This window comes from Martes martes (assembly GCF_963455335.1).
Source record: "Martes martes genome assembly, chromosome: 13".
Lineage (NCBI taxonomy): Eukaryota > Metazoa > Chordata > Mammalia > Carnivora > Mustelidae > Martes > Martes martes.
The window spans coordinates 13,237,831-13,253,317 of NC_137901.1; the positions used below are offsets into that span (position 1 = coordinate 13,237,831).

Below are 15,487 nucleotides of genomic sequence, written 5' to 3' on the forward strand. Positions count from 1 at the left end.
TTCCTGAGTCAAGTGCCTCAGTTGCTTCCCCATTCTCTTGTCCTACCATGTTCGTAGACTGGAAGTATGGTTGAAGGTACCAGAAGTAATGTCAAGTTCAGTTGACTAGGACTTTTCTTTGCTAAACCTTTTAAGTGAACAGTCACATGTATTCTGCACTAGCTTTTGAGAAAAGAGCTCCTGCTTATGTGCAGAAAAGCATCATTTATAAAGTACTACAAGTAGCAACAAAGAAAAGCATTTGGAATTTCCTAAATAACTTAAACTGAATGTAAGCTTTTTTGTAGTTGGGTCTAAATTCTAACCAGGTTTATTTAACCTTTTGGGTAATTCAAATGCTAGAATTTTCTAGCATTTCTAATACCAAAGAAGGGAAGTTGCCAGGATAAGAGCTGGGTGTTATGTGTTGTCACAAGTTGAGTTCTCCAAAAGCCAACAAGAGGAGTTTGGGGGGCAAGATGTTTACTACAGATGATCCCCTGTGAAGAGAAGGAGGAGGAAGCAAACTAGGCAAAAAAAGAAGTCAAAATCTATAATTTGGGTAGGACTCAGCGTGGATGGTTCATCTCTGCTGGTGAGGCGTCACTCACTCGGCTGGCAAGTTGGTGTTCGTGACGCTGTGGCAGCCATCTTTGGAAAATACAGTTCCCTACGAAAATACTTCTCCAGATGAACCACTGTTATACTTTTAACAAAGAACCTAATAGTTTCGTCATTCTTTTTCTCAATATTATTATATTCATTATTTTTAAGTCTCTGGACTCTAACAGCCAATAATTAGAGCTTGCATTTTGCATGTGTTTGCTTTGGTTAGGTGTCATTTCATTCTCCTGACTGGTTTGCCACAGAAAGGAAATAAAAAAGGAAACTGGGCATTCAACACAGTTTGAGGAGCGCTGCTAAATGCACTGATCTCAGCTGAGATGGAGAAGGGCAGTGCTGCCTGAGGGGTGCCAGCCAGCCCTTCATTACACAGAAAAACCCGGATGTAGCAAGAGCTGTGGTAGCAGGAGACAATGTGATCCCGTCAGTCAGGAGTGTTAGTTTCCCTCTTCATTTCTTCAGGCTGTCATTAGAGAAGTTGATGTTGTTTTGTTTGCCTCTATAATTACACCTCATTTGGCTCCATATCCCTCTACTTCCTTTGATAATGTCTTAGCCCTTTCCCATAAACAACAATAAAATGTATATCCTTCCCCTTCCTTCCCAACTCACCTGATTTGAGTAGATATTTCTTCATGTTTACCTTCGTGGTGTTAAATGTTCATACTTGTATGACTTGATTTGTCAGCTTGAAACGATTCCTTTGGATTTCAGTTACAAATGACACCATTCATGAAGTCACGCCTACCTTCTACATCCTCCTCCTCCCAAAGTGCATTTCTTTTATTATTTTTCCATTGTTAAGGTATATACCAATTACATAGCGTTCTGTTCCCTAGCCCCTACATTTGTTTTAGTTCTTGTTCTACTGTTAAATATATTTCATTTCTGAAATTCTCAAAAGGCAGTATCATACTTTTCCAGTCATCTTTCAGCTGGCTACATGCTGAATATTTGTGTCCTCCAAAATTCATATGTGAAATCCCAGTGCCCAACAGGATGGCATGTGGAGTTGGGCCTTGGAGAGGCGATTTTGGTCTCATGAACGGGATTAGTGCTCTTCTAAAAGACACCCCAGAGAGTTCCCTTCCCCCTTCCACCACATTAGGTCACAGTGAAAAGACACCGTCTATGAACAAGGAAGTGGGCCCTTACCAAACACCGCACCTGCCAGCGCCTTGATTTTGGACTTCCCAGCCTCCAGAACTGGGAGAAATAAATCTCTGTTGCTGATAAGCCAATGAATCTGTGGTATTGTTTTATAGCAACCCAAAGGGACTAAGAGCTCCATACTTGCCTCAAGAAACACTCATGGGAAAAACATTTCCTTACTTATTGCATGCTCAGTGGGTGAAATACAGATTAGCTGGGTACAAAACCTTGGCTCAACGTTCTTTCCTTAAGGATCTTATAGATGTGTCTTTGTTCTCTTGTGTTGAATGTCACCATGGAGAAATCTGAAACTAGCCTGATCTCTTTTATAAATAAGTGACCCCAATTTATTTTTTTTTTTTTTGCCTGACTGACCAAAAATCGCCATTCTTTGAAAATCCAGTGTTTTTTCTAATGGTTTTATAGTTTTACATTTATGTCCATGATTCCTTCTGCATTAGTCAGGGCTCTCCAGAAACAGAACCAATGGAAGATGGACTGATTGACTGATTATAAGGAATTGGCTTATGTGATTATGAGGGCTGTGAAGTTCCAAGATCTACAGGTGAGTTGACAAGCTGCAGGCCTGGGAAGAGCCAAGATTTCAACTCAAGTCCAAAGGCAAGAAAAAAAGCTGATGTTCTAGTTCAAAGGCCAGCAGGCAGGAATAATTTTCTGTTAGTTGGTGGAGGGTAAGCCTTGGGTTCCATGTCAGCCTTCAACAGATTGGATGGGACCCATCTACACTGGGAAGGCCCATGTGCTTTACTCATTCTACTGATTTATATGCTTATCTCACTCTATGCACTCTTGCAGGAAAACCCAGAATACTGTTTGATCAAATATCTGGACACTCCAGGGTTTAGTCACAGTGACATAAAATTAACTATTGGGCCATCTGAATTAATGAGGTTTATTTATTTATTTATTTTTTGTCTAGAGGTGCCCAATTGTGCCAGCACCATGTATTAAAGAGGCTACCTTTCCCTCCATTAAAGAGAGGAGAGGTCAGAGGGAGAAGCAGGCTCCCCGCTGAGCAGGGAGCCCGATGCAGTAGTGGATCCCTGGGCTCCATGATCATGACCTGAGCTTCAGGCAGTTGCTTGGCCAACTGAGCCACCCAGGGGCCCCATCTCACCTATTCTTTTCAAAATAAAGTTTTAGCTCTTCTTGTTTCTTTGCTTTTACATGTAAATTTTAGAATACTCCTGCCTCTATCTACAAAAAATCTAGCTGGGATTTCGATAGAAGCATATTAAACAGTATATTCACTTGGAAATGTTGATTGTGATACAATACACATGACATGAAATTTACAATCTTAATCATTTCTTAAAGTCAACAGCTCAGTAGCATTGAGTATATTCATACTGTTGTGCAAACATCTTGACCTTGGTCTCCAGAATTCTTTTCATCTTGCAAAACTGAACCTCTGTACCCGTTAAACACTAACTCTCCATGCTACCTTCCTCCCAGCCTCTGGAAACTGATATTCTACTTTCATTTTCCCTTCTTACTTCTTTCTCTCTTTTTGTTTCTCTCCCTTTCTTTCTCCCTTCCTTCCTTCCGTCCTTCCCTTCTTCTTTCTTTCTATAATCTTCTCCTCCCCACCAAGCCCGAGCCTCCAGTAACCACCATTTTGTTCTCTGTTCCTATGTGTTCTGCTTTTTTTTTTAAACGATCCCACATATAAGTAAGATTATGAAATATTTGTCCGTATTTCTGTGAAATCTTTCTGTAGTCACTTAGCATAATGTCCCCAAATTCCTTCATGTTATCACAAATGGCAGGATTTCCTTATTTTTAAAGGCCAACTAATATTTCATTGTGTATATTTTTACCACATTGTCTTTATTCATTCATCCATTGATGGACATTCCGATAGTTCTACCTGCTGGTGAAGTCCTAACAGGGACTACAGTTGGGCTGAGAGGATATGGAGCTGCAGTGGTTGATGGGGTTAGGTGACAGTCTGGATGAAATGCAGAACATTTGAACAGACTCTGTGTGAAGTACTTGTGTCTCCTTTATGTGATTGTACCGTGGGGATGGATTTTGTGTCTGAATGGGGAGAATTTCCTCTACCCTCTACTGTAAAACACAAGGCAGGCAAATCTGTCCTCCAGGCAAGATTACCTGACCCTCTTAAATAGGACCCAATAACATTGCCCAAGCCCACGTACATTGTTTATAACAGTATGGGTTACCTGGTAGATAAGAGATGCTGTAAGACCAGTGTCTAGTTGGCTTCTTTGGATTTTGGAGGGTGCATATTCCATATCTGGAAATATTACTAGATTGTACCTGTAACACCACTAGAATGAAGTCCTAGAATCCTTACTCACACTGGGGCTTATGACAAAAGGCTGTGAGCATCCCCTATCAATGACTGCTGTGACTTCGGAACAGAGGATTTTCATCTCAGAGGCAATTACTAGCTTGTCACGGGACATTAACAGAAACCGCCCTGTTCACTGAAGGACATAAAATAATCTGGAAACCTGAAATACATAAAATGTCTCAGGTGATGTCAGAGAAACAGTTTCATGGAAAAAGCAATGTCTAGACAAGTTTCATGATACAATGGAGCTGGTTTTGCAGGAACATGGTACCAGGGGACAAGGAGGTGCATGTGTGTTCACAAGCAGGTAGAATCTTTTCCCCTAGGGCTGACTTTGGAACCACCTGAGAAATTGCTAGACCTGTAGTCCCTTGGGCAGTGCCTTGAAACAGCTCTCTATGGACCAAAAAGGAACTGCTTGGCTTACAGAGGTCAGTCTCAAGGTGTATAGATCACACGATGTTTGGAGGCTGCCACTCTGATAGAAGAAGATGAGAACAGATCAGTCCAATGAGCTGAATTATGTGGTGTGACCCGTATGTTTGGGTTTTGAACCAACTCATGGGCAATGGCTAATGTCTTGGCCATGTGGTTAAGTAAAAGAGCAATGGAAAACTTGCCTCTGTTCAAGGGATGCTGTAGGGGGCACTGCCCTATGGAAATCACTATGGCCATCAAGGGGAACATCAAAGAAGGGTATGTCACTGTTCATTAGAAAAACCTTCTTTTAGGCCTGGGAGGTGATTGGAACCAGCAGGTGAATATCCTGTTGTGCTTATTTGGGTTGGCCACCTGGGTCCATGGCATAAATGGATATGGGGATGGGGTGGGGAGTGGTGCAGCAACGCAGAGATGGGATGAATCTAGACATTGTCCTCTTGTATCCTCTGGAGCACTAAATGCCAATGAGACCCTTTTTGTGGGCCACCCAAACTGACAGAGGCTGCAGATGGCTACGGAACAGATTCCCTGGGGGAAACACAGAGCTGGTACCTGGACGGATGCTGGGAGCCCTAGAAGGTTACAGATGGGGTTTGACAGGAAGAGACACACTCTGGACTGGATTTTGCAGGCCTAGAGTTAGGAGCAAATGATCAAAATACGAAAAAAGGACTGGACTAGAAGATAGCATAACAATTTGGACCACTACTTCCATGTCTTTGGACCAAGGAACACACTTTTCAGCCCACAGTGTCCAGTAACGGGCAAAGAGATAACATCAGGCGGACGAATCATGTTGCTTATCATCTTGAGTAACGGTCTGACAGAGAATTGGAACAGCCAATTGAAACATTTACTGTCTAAAATGGGGGAGGGAGGGGTGCCTGGGTGGCAAAGTCAGTTAATCGGCTGAATCTTGGTTTCTGCTCAGGTCATGATCTCAGACCTGAGTCTGAGTGGAGCCCCGTATTGGGCTCCACACTTAGAGAAAATCTGCTTAAGTTTCTCTCTTCCTCTGTCCCTACGCCCACCCCCACGCACTCTCCCTCTCTAGAATGAATAAATGAATGTTAAAGAAAAGAAAAGAAGAAAAATGAAAAGAAAATGGGGAGGGAGAGATAAAGGCATGAAGGGCGGACGTCTACGTCTTCCTGAGTGTGTCGCCCACTCTAATAGATTTCTCCATTCTTCTGGGGAATCTGGAGAGGGTGAAGGAGTATGCTGGTGTGACTACGCAGTTCTTTTTTTTTTTTTTTTTAAGATTTTCTCTATTTATTTATTTGACAGACCGAGATCACAAGTAGTCAGAGAGGCAGGCAGAGAGAGAGAGGAGGAAGCAGGCTCCCCGCTGAGCGGAGAGCCCAATGCGGGGCTCGATCCCAGGACCCTGGGATCATGACCTGAGCCGAAGGCAGAGGCTTTAACCCACTGAGCCACCCAGGCACCCCGCGACTACGCAGTTCTTCCCATGGAGAGAAGATGGTATGACCATACTTTCGGCTTTTTTTTTTTCCTCCACATTGCCTCAACTTTCCTCTTTTTCTCCCCAGTACAGTGATCTCAAGGACCAGGGCTTCAGATTCAGGTAGTAGAATCAAGGATGATCCCCAAGCAAGAAACTCTAACTCTATTTTTAAGTCTTTACACCAGACTTCCAAGATATTAATGGGGGTGATGGTTACGCCTTTCCTCCATCTGATGAAATTGGGGTTGACAGTGAACGCAGATGTGTTGTGTGGTGGTTGGCTGAGAAAGCCCACAGGTTGTGCACCTCTGTCTCCTTCCCGCATATGAATGGGAATGGACCGAGGGGGAGGCATTTGCTCAATTAGTAGCAGTGCTAGGAGTCTGGAACAGCCTAGAATTAGGCTGAACCTAGCCTTCCTTCCATTGGGAGAAAGTCTGGGTAAAAATAAGACACAAATAGAGAGAAGGAGAACTAGTAGCTGAGGGTAAAAGAACAAATACATGGGCTGTGCAACAACTATAATCCAGTGTTACATCAACACCTTGAAGGAGGCGCACAGCAAGACATGATATTGTTTCCTATGAAAGCTCAATTATACCAGATGTCTTAGGGGGTGGAGAGCACCCCTGTTTCTAGAAACTGAAAGAGTTGAATGGAAACCTGCAAATCTGAATGAGATGACTTTTGGAAACATGTGACATGATGATGAGCTAGACCAGTTGTTGATGACTGAGTGACATTCCAGTGACAGGCCACTATCTTTTGGCTCTTATTTTTTGGGTTATGTCTACTGCCCATCTTGTGAGGTGGTGTAACACTGGCACTGTCTTATCAGGAAGATTGATCTACTGATATTGTTGGTCAAATCTATTGGGAAATTGAGTTAAGAGCCTCCTACTCTACCCTACCTCCTCCAAATGTTAGGGCATGTGTTTGTTTTGCTGTAGGAGAGCTTTGGATAAAGGCCAGGGAGTGGCCTGTGTAGTCAAGAATCTGGGCTTGCCCGAGGAGAAGTTCTGGCCTTTGTCTTTGGCTTCTTGAAGGTAATGTGTGCCATAGCTGATAGAAGTGCCTTTGTTTAGATGAGGGTAGGTCAGTCTGGACTTTGAGGTGGAGGCTGATCATGCCAGAAAGACCAACCATGTGATTTAGGTGGAAGGTCATGTCATCAGTTGACCTTCTAAGACTGAGTTCAGCCATATGTGTAATCAGTCAATTGTACTTACACACTGGAAACTCCAATAAACGCTCTGGACACCAAATGAGCCTCCCTGGTTTGCAGTACTCGTTGCTATTATCACACACCCATGCTGGGAGGGTCACCTGTCCCGACTCCATGGGAGGTGGCAACAGGAGGCCTCCATACTTTGACCTCTGTGCTTCTTCCCTTAGCTGACTTTGTCATGAACCACAACCACGAGAATAACAGCTCTCTGTGGGTTCTGTGAGGCGTTCCAGAGAATTATCAAAAGTGAAGGTGGTTTGGGAACCCCCAAATTTGTTTCTTTAATTTTTACTTTTTTCATTTTGAGGGGAACCCCCAAATTCGTAATTGGTGTCAGAAGTCTTGGGGACTGTGCCCTCAAGCCTTGTCATTTGCCTAACTCTGGGCAATAAATTAAGAAAGAAGAAAAAAATGAGATCAATTTGCCCCTGAGTTCTTGCATGGTTCTAAAAACAACAGAAGGGAAAAGCAAGCCGGCAAACAAACAGATGTTCCTTATGCAAATCAAAACCAGAAGGAAACGTCACACCCCCTAGGAAGGCTATAATGAAAAAGACAGATGGTAACAAGTGTTGGTGGGGATGTGGAGAAACCGGAACCCTCATGCGTTGTGGGCGAGAACAAAAAGGTCTGGCAGCTCTGGTTAAACAGTTACCCTAGATCAGCCATTCTGCTCTTAGGTATAGATCCAAGAGAAATGAAAGCACATGTCCACCCGAAATCTTGCACATGAATGTTCACAGCAGTAGAAATCCTAATAGCCCTCAAATGGAAAGAGCCTCTCTGTCCATCCGTTGGTGAACATAATATGTGGTATACTCATACCAGGGAATACAAGTTGGTGTTAAAAAGAATGAAGGGCCGTTGCATTGTACAACATGGGTGAACCTCGAAAATAAGGCCTATATTGCAGAATGCCATTTATATGAAATACCCAGCTTAGGCAAACCTAGAGACAGAAATATGAGTGGTAGCCTAGGACTGGGCGGGGGCTTGGGAGGAACCAGGGAGTGGGTGCTGATGGAGGCAAGGTATTTGGGGTGTGGGGGTGTAACCAAATGTTCTAAAATTGATTGTGGTAGTGGTTGCAGGAGTCTGTGACCGTACTAAAAACTGTTTATTGTGCGCTTTAAATCGGTGAATTGTATGGGATGTGAATTAGATCTCAATAAAGCTGTGTTTTGTTTTGTTTTGAACGCAGCCTTGGGAAAGGGGATGGACTCTGAAGATCAAGGAAATTCGATCCGAGTGGCTTTTTAGGCTCCATGGTAAGGCTTTCCCGGTCCTCTGAAACGCGACCCTGGGCTGTGACCACGGTTCACGGTTCGGAGCACGCCTAGAAGGCCTGACATGGAGCCGGGAGGTCGGCTTGATCTCAGGGCTCCCCCACTGCGACAGGGTCTGCCGGGCCCCAGGCCGCGGCTTCCAGCGCCCGGGATCGCGTCCCCCGGCTCCGGCGGCCGCCCGGCGCGAGCGCGGAACCGGGGCCCGAGCGGCTCCCACCCCTAGACTCGGCTCGGGGAGGCCTGGAAACCGGCCTCCGCGGTCCTAAGAAGCACCCCGACCCCACCCCAGAGCGTCGCCCCGGCCCTTCGGGAGGCGCTGGCAGGTGGCGCCGCCGGGGCCCCGCCGCCCCCGCGCTCGGGGACACCCAGTCCCCCGGGAGGTCGCGGGCCGGGTCCCGCAGCTCTACCACAGCCCCCCCGCCTCGCGGCCCCGGCCCCCGCCTCCGGGAAGCGCCGCCCCGCCGCGGTCGCGCCCTCGGCCGGCTCCGCCTCTTCCCCTCCGGCCGCCGCCCCGCCCCGCGCCGGCCGCGAACCCAAACAGCGGCTCCTGCTGCGCGCGGCCGCGCGTGATCGCCGCGCCGCCGAGCCCCGCGCGCCCGCCCTCCCGGCCCGGCCCGGCCCCGCCGAGCGATGCTGCTGCTGGCCGCCGCCTTCCTCGTGGCGTTCGTGCTGCTGCTCTACATGGTGTCACCGCTCATCAGCCCCAAGCCCCTCGCCCTGCCCGGGGCGCATGTGGTGGTGAGTGGCCTCCTGTTGCTGCGCCGCCGCCGCCGCCCGGCCCGCTCGGCCGCCCCGAGCCCGCCCCCTGGCCGCCGGCCCGCGACCGAGGCCCAGCCGCCCGCGTCCCTTTCTCCGCCGAGGGCCACCTGCCGCCGCGCGGCCCGGCCCCGTCCCTGCGGGGGACGGCGGGGCCCCGCCCTCCGCCGCAGCTGGCCCTCCCCGGGGCGGGAGAGCGGGGCGCCGGGGGCTCGGGAGCCGCTCGCTGCTCCCCGGGGGCACCCGCGGGATGTGGATATTGCTGCGCTCGGTTTTCCCGATGAGCCCACCGAGGAGCGGAAAGGCTGAGAAACTTTGCCAAGGACACCGCGGTCGGTGGCCGCGCAGGGCGAGGCGCGCGGTCCCGGCCGGGTCGCGGGGAGGCGGGCGGCACGGAAGGGGTCCCTGCCGCCGGGACCCGCCGAGGCAGCTCGGAACGGGAAGACGGCCTGGGCGAGTGACAGAAAGAGCAGTTGCCAGAGGAATCCAGGAAGTGACTCACCTTGGGGGGGAAAACCGCCCCGAACCCAGGGGGCTGGCGGTCCCGGCTCGACGGTGTCGGGACGCTTCTGTCCCGTCTACACGGCCGGTCTGCCGGAGCTCAGCCCCCGGGTAGGCCATCATTTCGGAGTCCGGCGGACGAGCTCGCCGACCTGCTCGTGCGGGAGGGATGCGGAGGTGTGGATGGGTTTGGGTCCTTTGCTACCGGAAGCGAGTGTCTTCGGAGATCCCTTTTCTGCAGGTGTCGGCACCTTCCTTCTCACCTGCGCGCAGCACTTTGGCACTTGCTGCGGCTTTCGCATCGGTTTTCTTATTCGGATCTCACAAGCCCGAGGCACACCGAGGTGGGCGGTGATTGAATAAGGAGAGTTAGTTACTGAGCGGGCGGCAGGAATCCTGCCGGAGGGGACGTGTGCGAGCCGGGTGCCGGTCGAGACGGAGCCTCCCTACCGAGCTGACCAGGCTGGACTGGTCATTTATGTTAGTGTGCTTTAGATCTGGACAAACGTTTGTGAGTGAGAAAACGTATTTTTCTTTACGTGGTCCTTTGTAAAAATATTAGTATATTCCCACCTCCTGCTGTTGCTGATGTGGGGGGTGGATGAGGTTAGTGTAAATTCATTTCGAAAGAGCAAGAGAAGCCAAACTTTCCACGGAGGCCAAATTCTGAAAGTGTCACATCTCCAAGAGAACTTCTGCCTCAGAAGCGTGGCTTTCAAAGTTGAAATCTTGCAGAAGTTACATTTGCAGAACGCAACTTAGAAAAAAACGTAAAGCCAAAAGCGGGAGTGAACATTTCGATTCAGTATTCATAAGGGAGTTTCACTTAACCTTGACTCCAGTCCTTCTCGCTTCATTGTGCCGCAGGCCCCGAGTAAGATAATGAGTCTGTTGGGGTAAACTAAGAAGAATTTCTTATTTTCACCATCCCATTTTAATACGCCACTATAAATAATGTGAGGATGACATGAATAATTCACATGATGTCACCATCTGTCTTCTTTTTTAATGTCACAAGACGAGGGAAAGCGCCATTCTTTTTCTTGAAAGTTGTTAGGACCGGACCAGGTGGTGTTAGGAGAGGGAGCTAACATTTCGAATGTCTCCTTATGTGAAAGCATGAACAGACTTAGGTCACAATTATTGCTTTATATTTAGAACAGTTCCCTTATACTAGTGTTATCTCCCTAATGACAGCGGTGATACTGCAGAAGTCTTACAGGGTATGTACTTATGTTTAAAAACCTGTTTAATCGACTTGGGGAGAACTGGATAATCAGGTCCTTCCTTTTTTGGAGATGGCTGGGAGTGGTTCTTGCTGCAAACTACCCTGTTTCTTGTCCTCAATAAGAGGTGTACGCTGTGATGAAAGAGATAGAAACATTTAAATGTTACATTGAATCGTAAGAGGCAGTGATAAGGAAAGGAAATTAGGCTGTTATCTCTAACACCTGGGCCCAGTTTGCCAGTTGTCAGGCAACTCCTTCCGTGTTTCCCACTTTTCTCAGCCCTTTGGAAAATCTCTTCTATGTTGTTCTGCCATTCAGAATACCACAGCCTAGACTTGGCTGATGTATACTCTTAGATAGTCTTAGATGCTTAAGCATTAGCTTAATTAGAAGGTTAGTTTCTCACGAGCTAGGACCGAAAGATCGAAGCCCTACCCTTGCTCTTAAGGAAAAGACTTAGAAGTGATCAGGTTGAACAGTCTCACGTCTGTGCAGTGCTTGGACACAGCCAGCTTACCTCGCACGGTCTAGAAAAAGGACAGCAATCACAGCAGTAGCACTTTAGAGAATGTAGGTTTTCTCAATAACCTTATAACTTCAGCTTCCATTAATTTATCGAATAACAGATAGGGAAACTTTACTTCCAATTTTTTTTGGCGTTGTCTATTTCAGAGAAATGGTACCATGCACCACTCTTGGAAATTAATGTAGGCTGAGTGCTTATTTCGCAACGGCTTATGCCAGGTTCTGTGCTCAGAGTGGGGGGGATAGATTGGACTCAGTGCTCGTCCTCAAGGAGCTTACAGTCTGGTCACGGAGCTAAGATGTGTACACAAAGTGGAAAGGGACAGGTAAAGGGCAGGACTGAGTGACAGAGTCAGGAAGGCTTCCTGGAGGAGGGAACGTTGGATCTGGCCTCTGCAGGGTAGGTAGGATTTGGATAGGTAGGTATGCAGGGGATGTTGGGTGCAGGGACATCGAGGCAGCAGTAACACCATCATACAACAGCCGGGGGCATGTTAATTGCTGTGGAATTGGAATGTCTGGTGAAATTTAAAAAGCCAAAGCCACCCATGAAATACCTCAGCAGCAAAGAGCTCCTCAGAGGCAACTGTTGGCTGGGGCAGCGGGTAGATTTTTACAGTAACCTCCTGGAGATAATTGGTTAATGATCTGCCAAGGAGGTCTCTTCAGTGGTGAGGACTTGAGGCTAAAGAGAAGTCGGGGACCCTCAGCATCCATGGAGACTGGTACATTGTATAGAAGTGGCTTCATGATCATTTTAAGATCATTGAGATGGGGTCAAGGATGTTCATTACAGCATGATTTATATCTAACAGTAAAATATTTGAAATAATCCGAATGTCTGTTAGAGGGAAATCGTCAACTAAGTTTTAGTACTGCTCCTTGATGTAATATAGTGAAGCCTTTTAGTTTTTGGACATAAAATATTTTGATACGTATTTTTTTATTCTATTCTGTTTATTTATTTTTAAAGATTTTATTTATTTGTCAAAGAGAGAGAGAGAGAGCACATAAGCAGGGGGAGCAGCAGGCAGAGGGAGAATCAAGGTACCCGCTGAGTGAGGAGCCCAATGTGGGACTTGATTCCAGGTCCGTGGGATCATGACCTGAGCCGAAGGCAGACGCCTAACCAGCTGAGCCATCCAGGTGCCCTGATATATATATTTTTAAAGTAGGATATGATACCATGTAAGGTCACATGCCTCTCTGATACTTTGCCACTCCCTTCACCCGACAACCCTGGGCCCCCATTCTCTTCCCTTATAATATTATATAATTTTCAAAGGAAAAATGACTTGAAAGATAATACTGCATTTGTCTTATGAAGTTAAATGTATATCAAGCCCTTCCTATTTGCCAAGCACTGTCCTCTTAAGTGCTAGGGATATAGTGGGAGCAGAAATGGAGATGGTATTTTTTCTGGCATTTATGAGGCAGTGATAGGAGAAATGGCCGTGAATCAAATAATCACACAAATAAATGCATGGCTGTTTGAGTATGTAAGCGCCATAAAGGAAAAAGGATGCAGTGCTAGAAGGTGGGTTGTAGTTAGGGAAGGGGCAGTCAGTAAAGGTTTTCCTGAGGAAGTGATGTTTGAGCTGAGATTGTTTTTTTTTTTTAAGGTTTATTTATTTGATTGGGGGGAGCGGGGAACATGCAGAGAGAGAGAATCTCAAGCACACTGCCTGCTGAACACCAAGCCCGGCAAAGCAGGGCTGGATCCCAGGACCCACGAGATCATGGTCTGAGCCGGAACCGTGCTCACCCGACCTAGCCACCCAGGTGCCCCTGTGCTGAGATTTAATGGGTGAATGGGAGCCAGCTGGATGAAAAGAGGGGAGAAGAGCATTTCTGGCAGGGAAGTAGAATGCGCAAAGGCCCTGTGGTTGGAGGGGGCAAAGAACTCAAAGACAGCCAGTAGGGCTGAGCTAGATTGTGAGGAGCAGAATAGTACAAGAAGGAAGATTTTACCTTTTAATATTTCCATGTGATCATATATTTCTTTTATAATAAGCAGTCATGTAAAATATTAGATGATCTGTGCAGGTGGCTCTTCTTTGTATCTCTTTTGAAGATAGTCATACAGGAGATATGCAGTAAGGAAAAAAGATTTATTTGAATTTGGACCCAGAGGTAGACTAATGTAGTATTTATTAGCTCAATTTATAAGGCACTTTCCTTCCAGTGAATGCAGAAAAACATAGGTGTGCAGTTAATAGTTTGGTACTGAAAATAGTCGTCAGCAGGACCTGCTTAGAGTGACGTCTTCCATATTTGCCCTTCTTTCGTGAAGTCTGGGATGAAGAAACTACCATCACTAAAAGTCTGGTTCTCGTAGATTGGGTTTTTGAGCCCATCGTCCTTTTAAATGAACTTCCCGGAGAAAGGAAATTTCGAGACCTAAGAAGATTTGATTATTTTTGCTTTATAGGTTACTGGGGGCTCCAGTGGTATTGGAAAGTGTATCGCTATCGAGTGCTATAAGCAAGGAGCGTTCATAACTCTGGTGGCACGGAATGAGGTGAGTCTTCTGGGTGTGTCATTACCCAGTTCCTTATTCAGCTTTAGATTTGCAGGAGAGGTGGTGCCCGTGTCCTGGGATTTGGATCTCTGGTTCCAGGTGTGATTTTTGAACCACTGGTTGTTTCTCATATTCGGGGCAAAGATTTCTCGGTTGAAGCCGGGCCAGCTTCACAAATATTTATTTAGTTTCACCGACTGTTAGGCAACATGGGAGGCTCTGCGCTTTCGGGTAGGAGAGGCCGCAGGGAGCCAGGGAGGGCATCCGCCTGCAGGGAGGAGGTGGCAGAGTCCATCACAGGGCTGATAGCCACGTCCTGATCAGGACAGGCAGGCGTCTATCTGGAATTTGCTTATTATCCAGATGATGTCCGTCTCTAATGAAACCCACACTCCACCAGGAATCTTGTTGCTCCCCAGCACTGTAGCAAAACGTGTGCTTTTCTGTGTCAAGTCAACACAAGGTCTGTTTTTCTTTTCTTTTCTTTCTTTCTTTCTTTCTTTCTTTCTTTCTTTCTTTCTTTCTTTTTTATCCCCCCGGGGTCTGTTATTCTTGCCAAAGTTGTTTCCACAGCCAAAGCAATGACACTGTGTTCACACGAACAGTTGTAGAGTCCTCTAGCTCCGGGGAGGTGGGGGAAGGCGGGGTGGGGGAGACGACCACGGCTGTGTTGTCAGCCACCTGCCATCGTTCCGTGCCTGGCACCATGCTTGGCTCCTGGCAGGTGCTCAAAACAGAGTTGTGGGATGGAGACATGAAGGGAGGGCTGATGGAAGGAATGGGGATGCCTGTGTAGCATCTTTGCCTGGGGACTTTGGATTCTCATATGCCAAAGGAGGGCTACAGTGGGGTGACCGACCACTCAGGTGGGGGTACACAGCTACCCAGGAGCGCCTCGGGGAGGGGGGGATGTTTAAATATTGGCACAGAATTAGGTTTCAATGTTCATAATTTCTTCTTAAAATCAAGAAAGGCAGAATTGCTACCTCCCGTTGGTATCCTGACATCTCTAACAGTGAATTTGCTTTGGCATTAAAGCCACTTTATGGGAAGGGAAATGTCACTTTATTTTACTTTATTAATGATTTTGTTTATTTACTTTTGAGAGAGAGATTGAGAGAGCACGAGCAAAGAAGAGGGGCAGAGGGAGAAGCAGGCTTCCCGCTGAGCAGAGAGCCCGATGCGGGGCTCGATCCCAGGACCCTGGGATCATGACTTGAGCCGAAGGCAGACGCTTAGCCAACTGAGCCACCCAGGCACCCAGAAAACATAACTTTAATAAAATGGCATTATTTGAGATGTAAACAATGTTGATATTTGATACAAGATAGATGAAAAGGAAGCAGGGGTGGCCCCAAGTTTCAGGTGCTCAAAAGCTCTTTCTGTGGGTCCTTGCATTGCTAGACATGAATGAGCAGATGAGCCTTCTGGCTTCCAGA

At 47.1% G+C, this 15,487-nt stretch overlaps 1 protein-coding gene across 1 annotated transcript in view; it reads left to right on the forward strand.

Annotated features, from left to right (window-relative positions):
- The first annotated feature begins 9,029 nt into the window (after positions 1–9,029).
- Positions 9,030–15,487, forward strand: part of KDSR (3-ketodihydrosphingosine reductase) — a 36,729-nt gene continuing 30,271 nt past the window's right edge. Inside the window, exons 1-2 of the mRNA XM_080821250.1 lie at positions 9,030–9,254; positions 13,959–14,048. Of these exons, the coding sequence (XP_080677376.1) occupies positions 9,147–9,254; positions 13,959–14,048 (198 nt within the window). The 5' untranslated portion in view covers positions 9,030–9,146. The remainder of the gene's footprint in view (positions 9,255–13,958; positions 14,049–15,487) is intronic.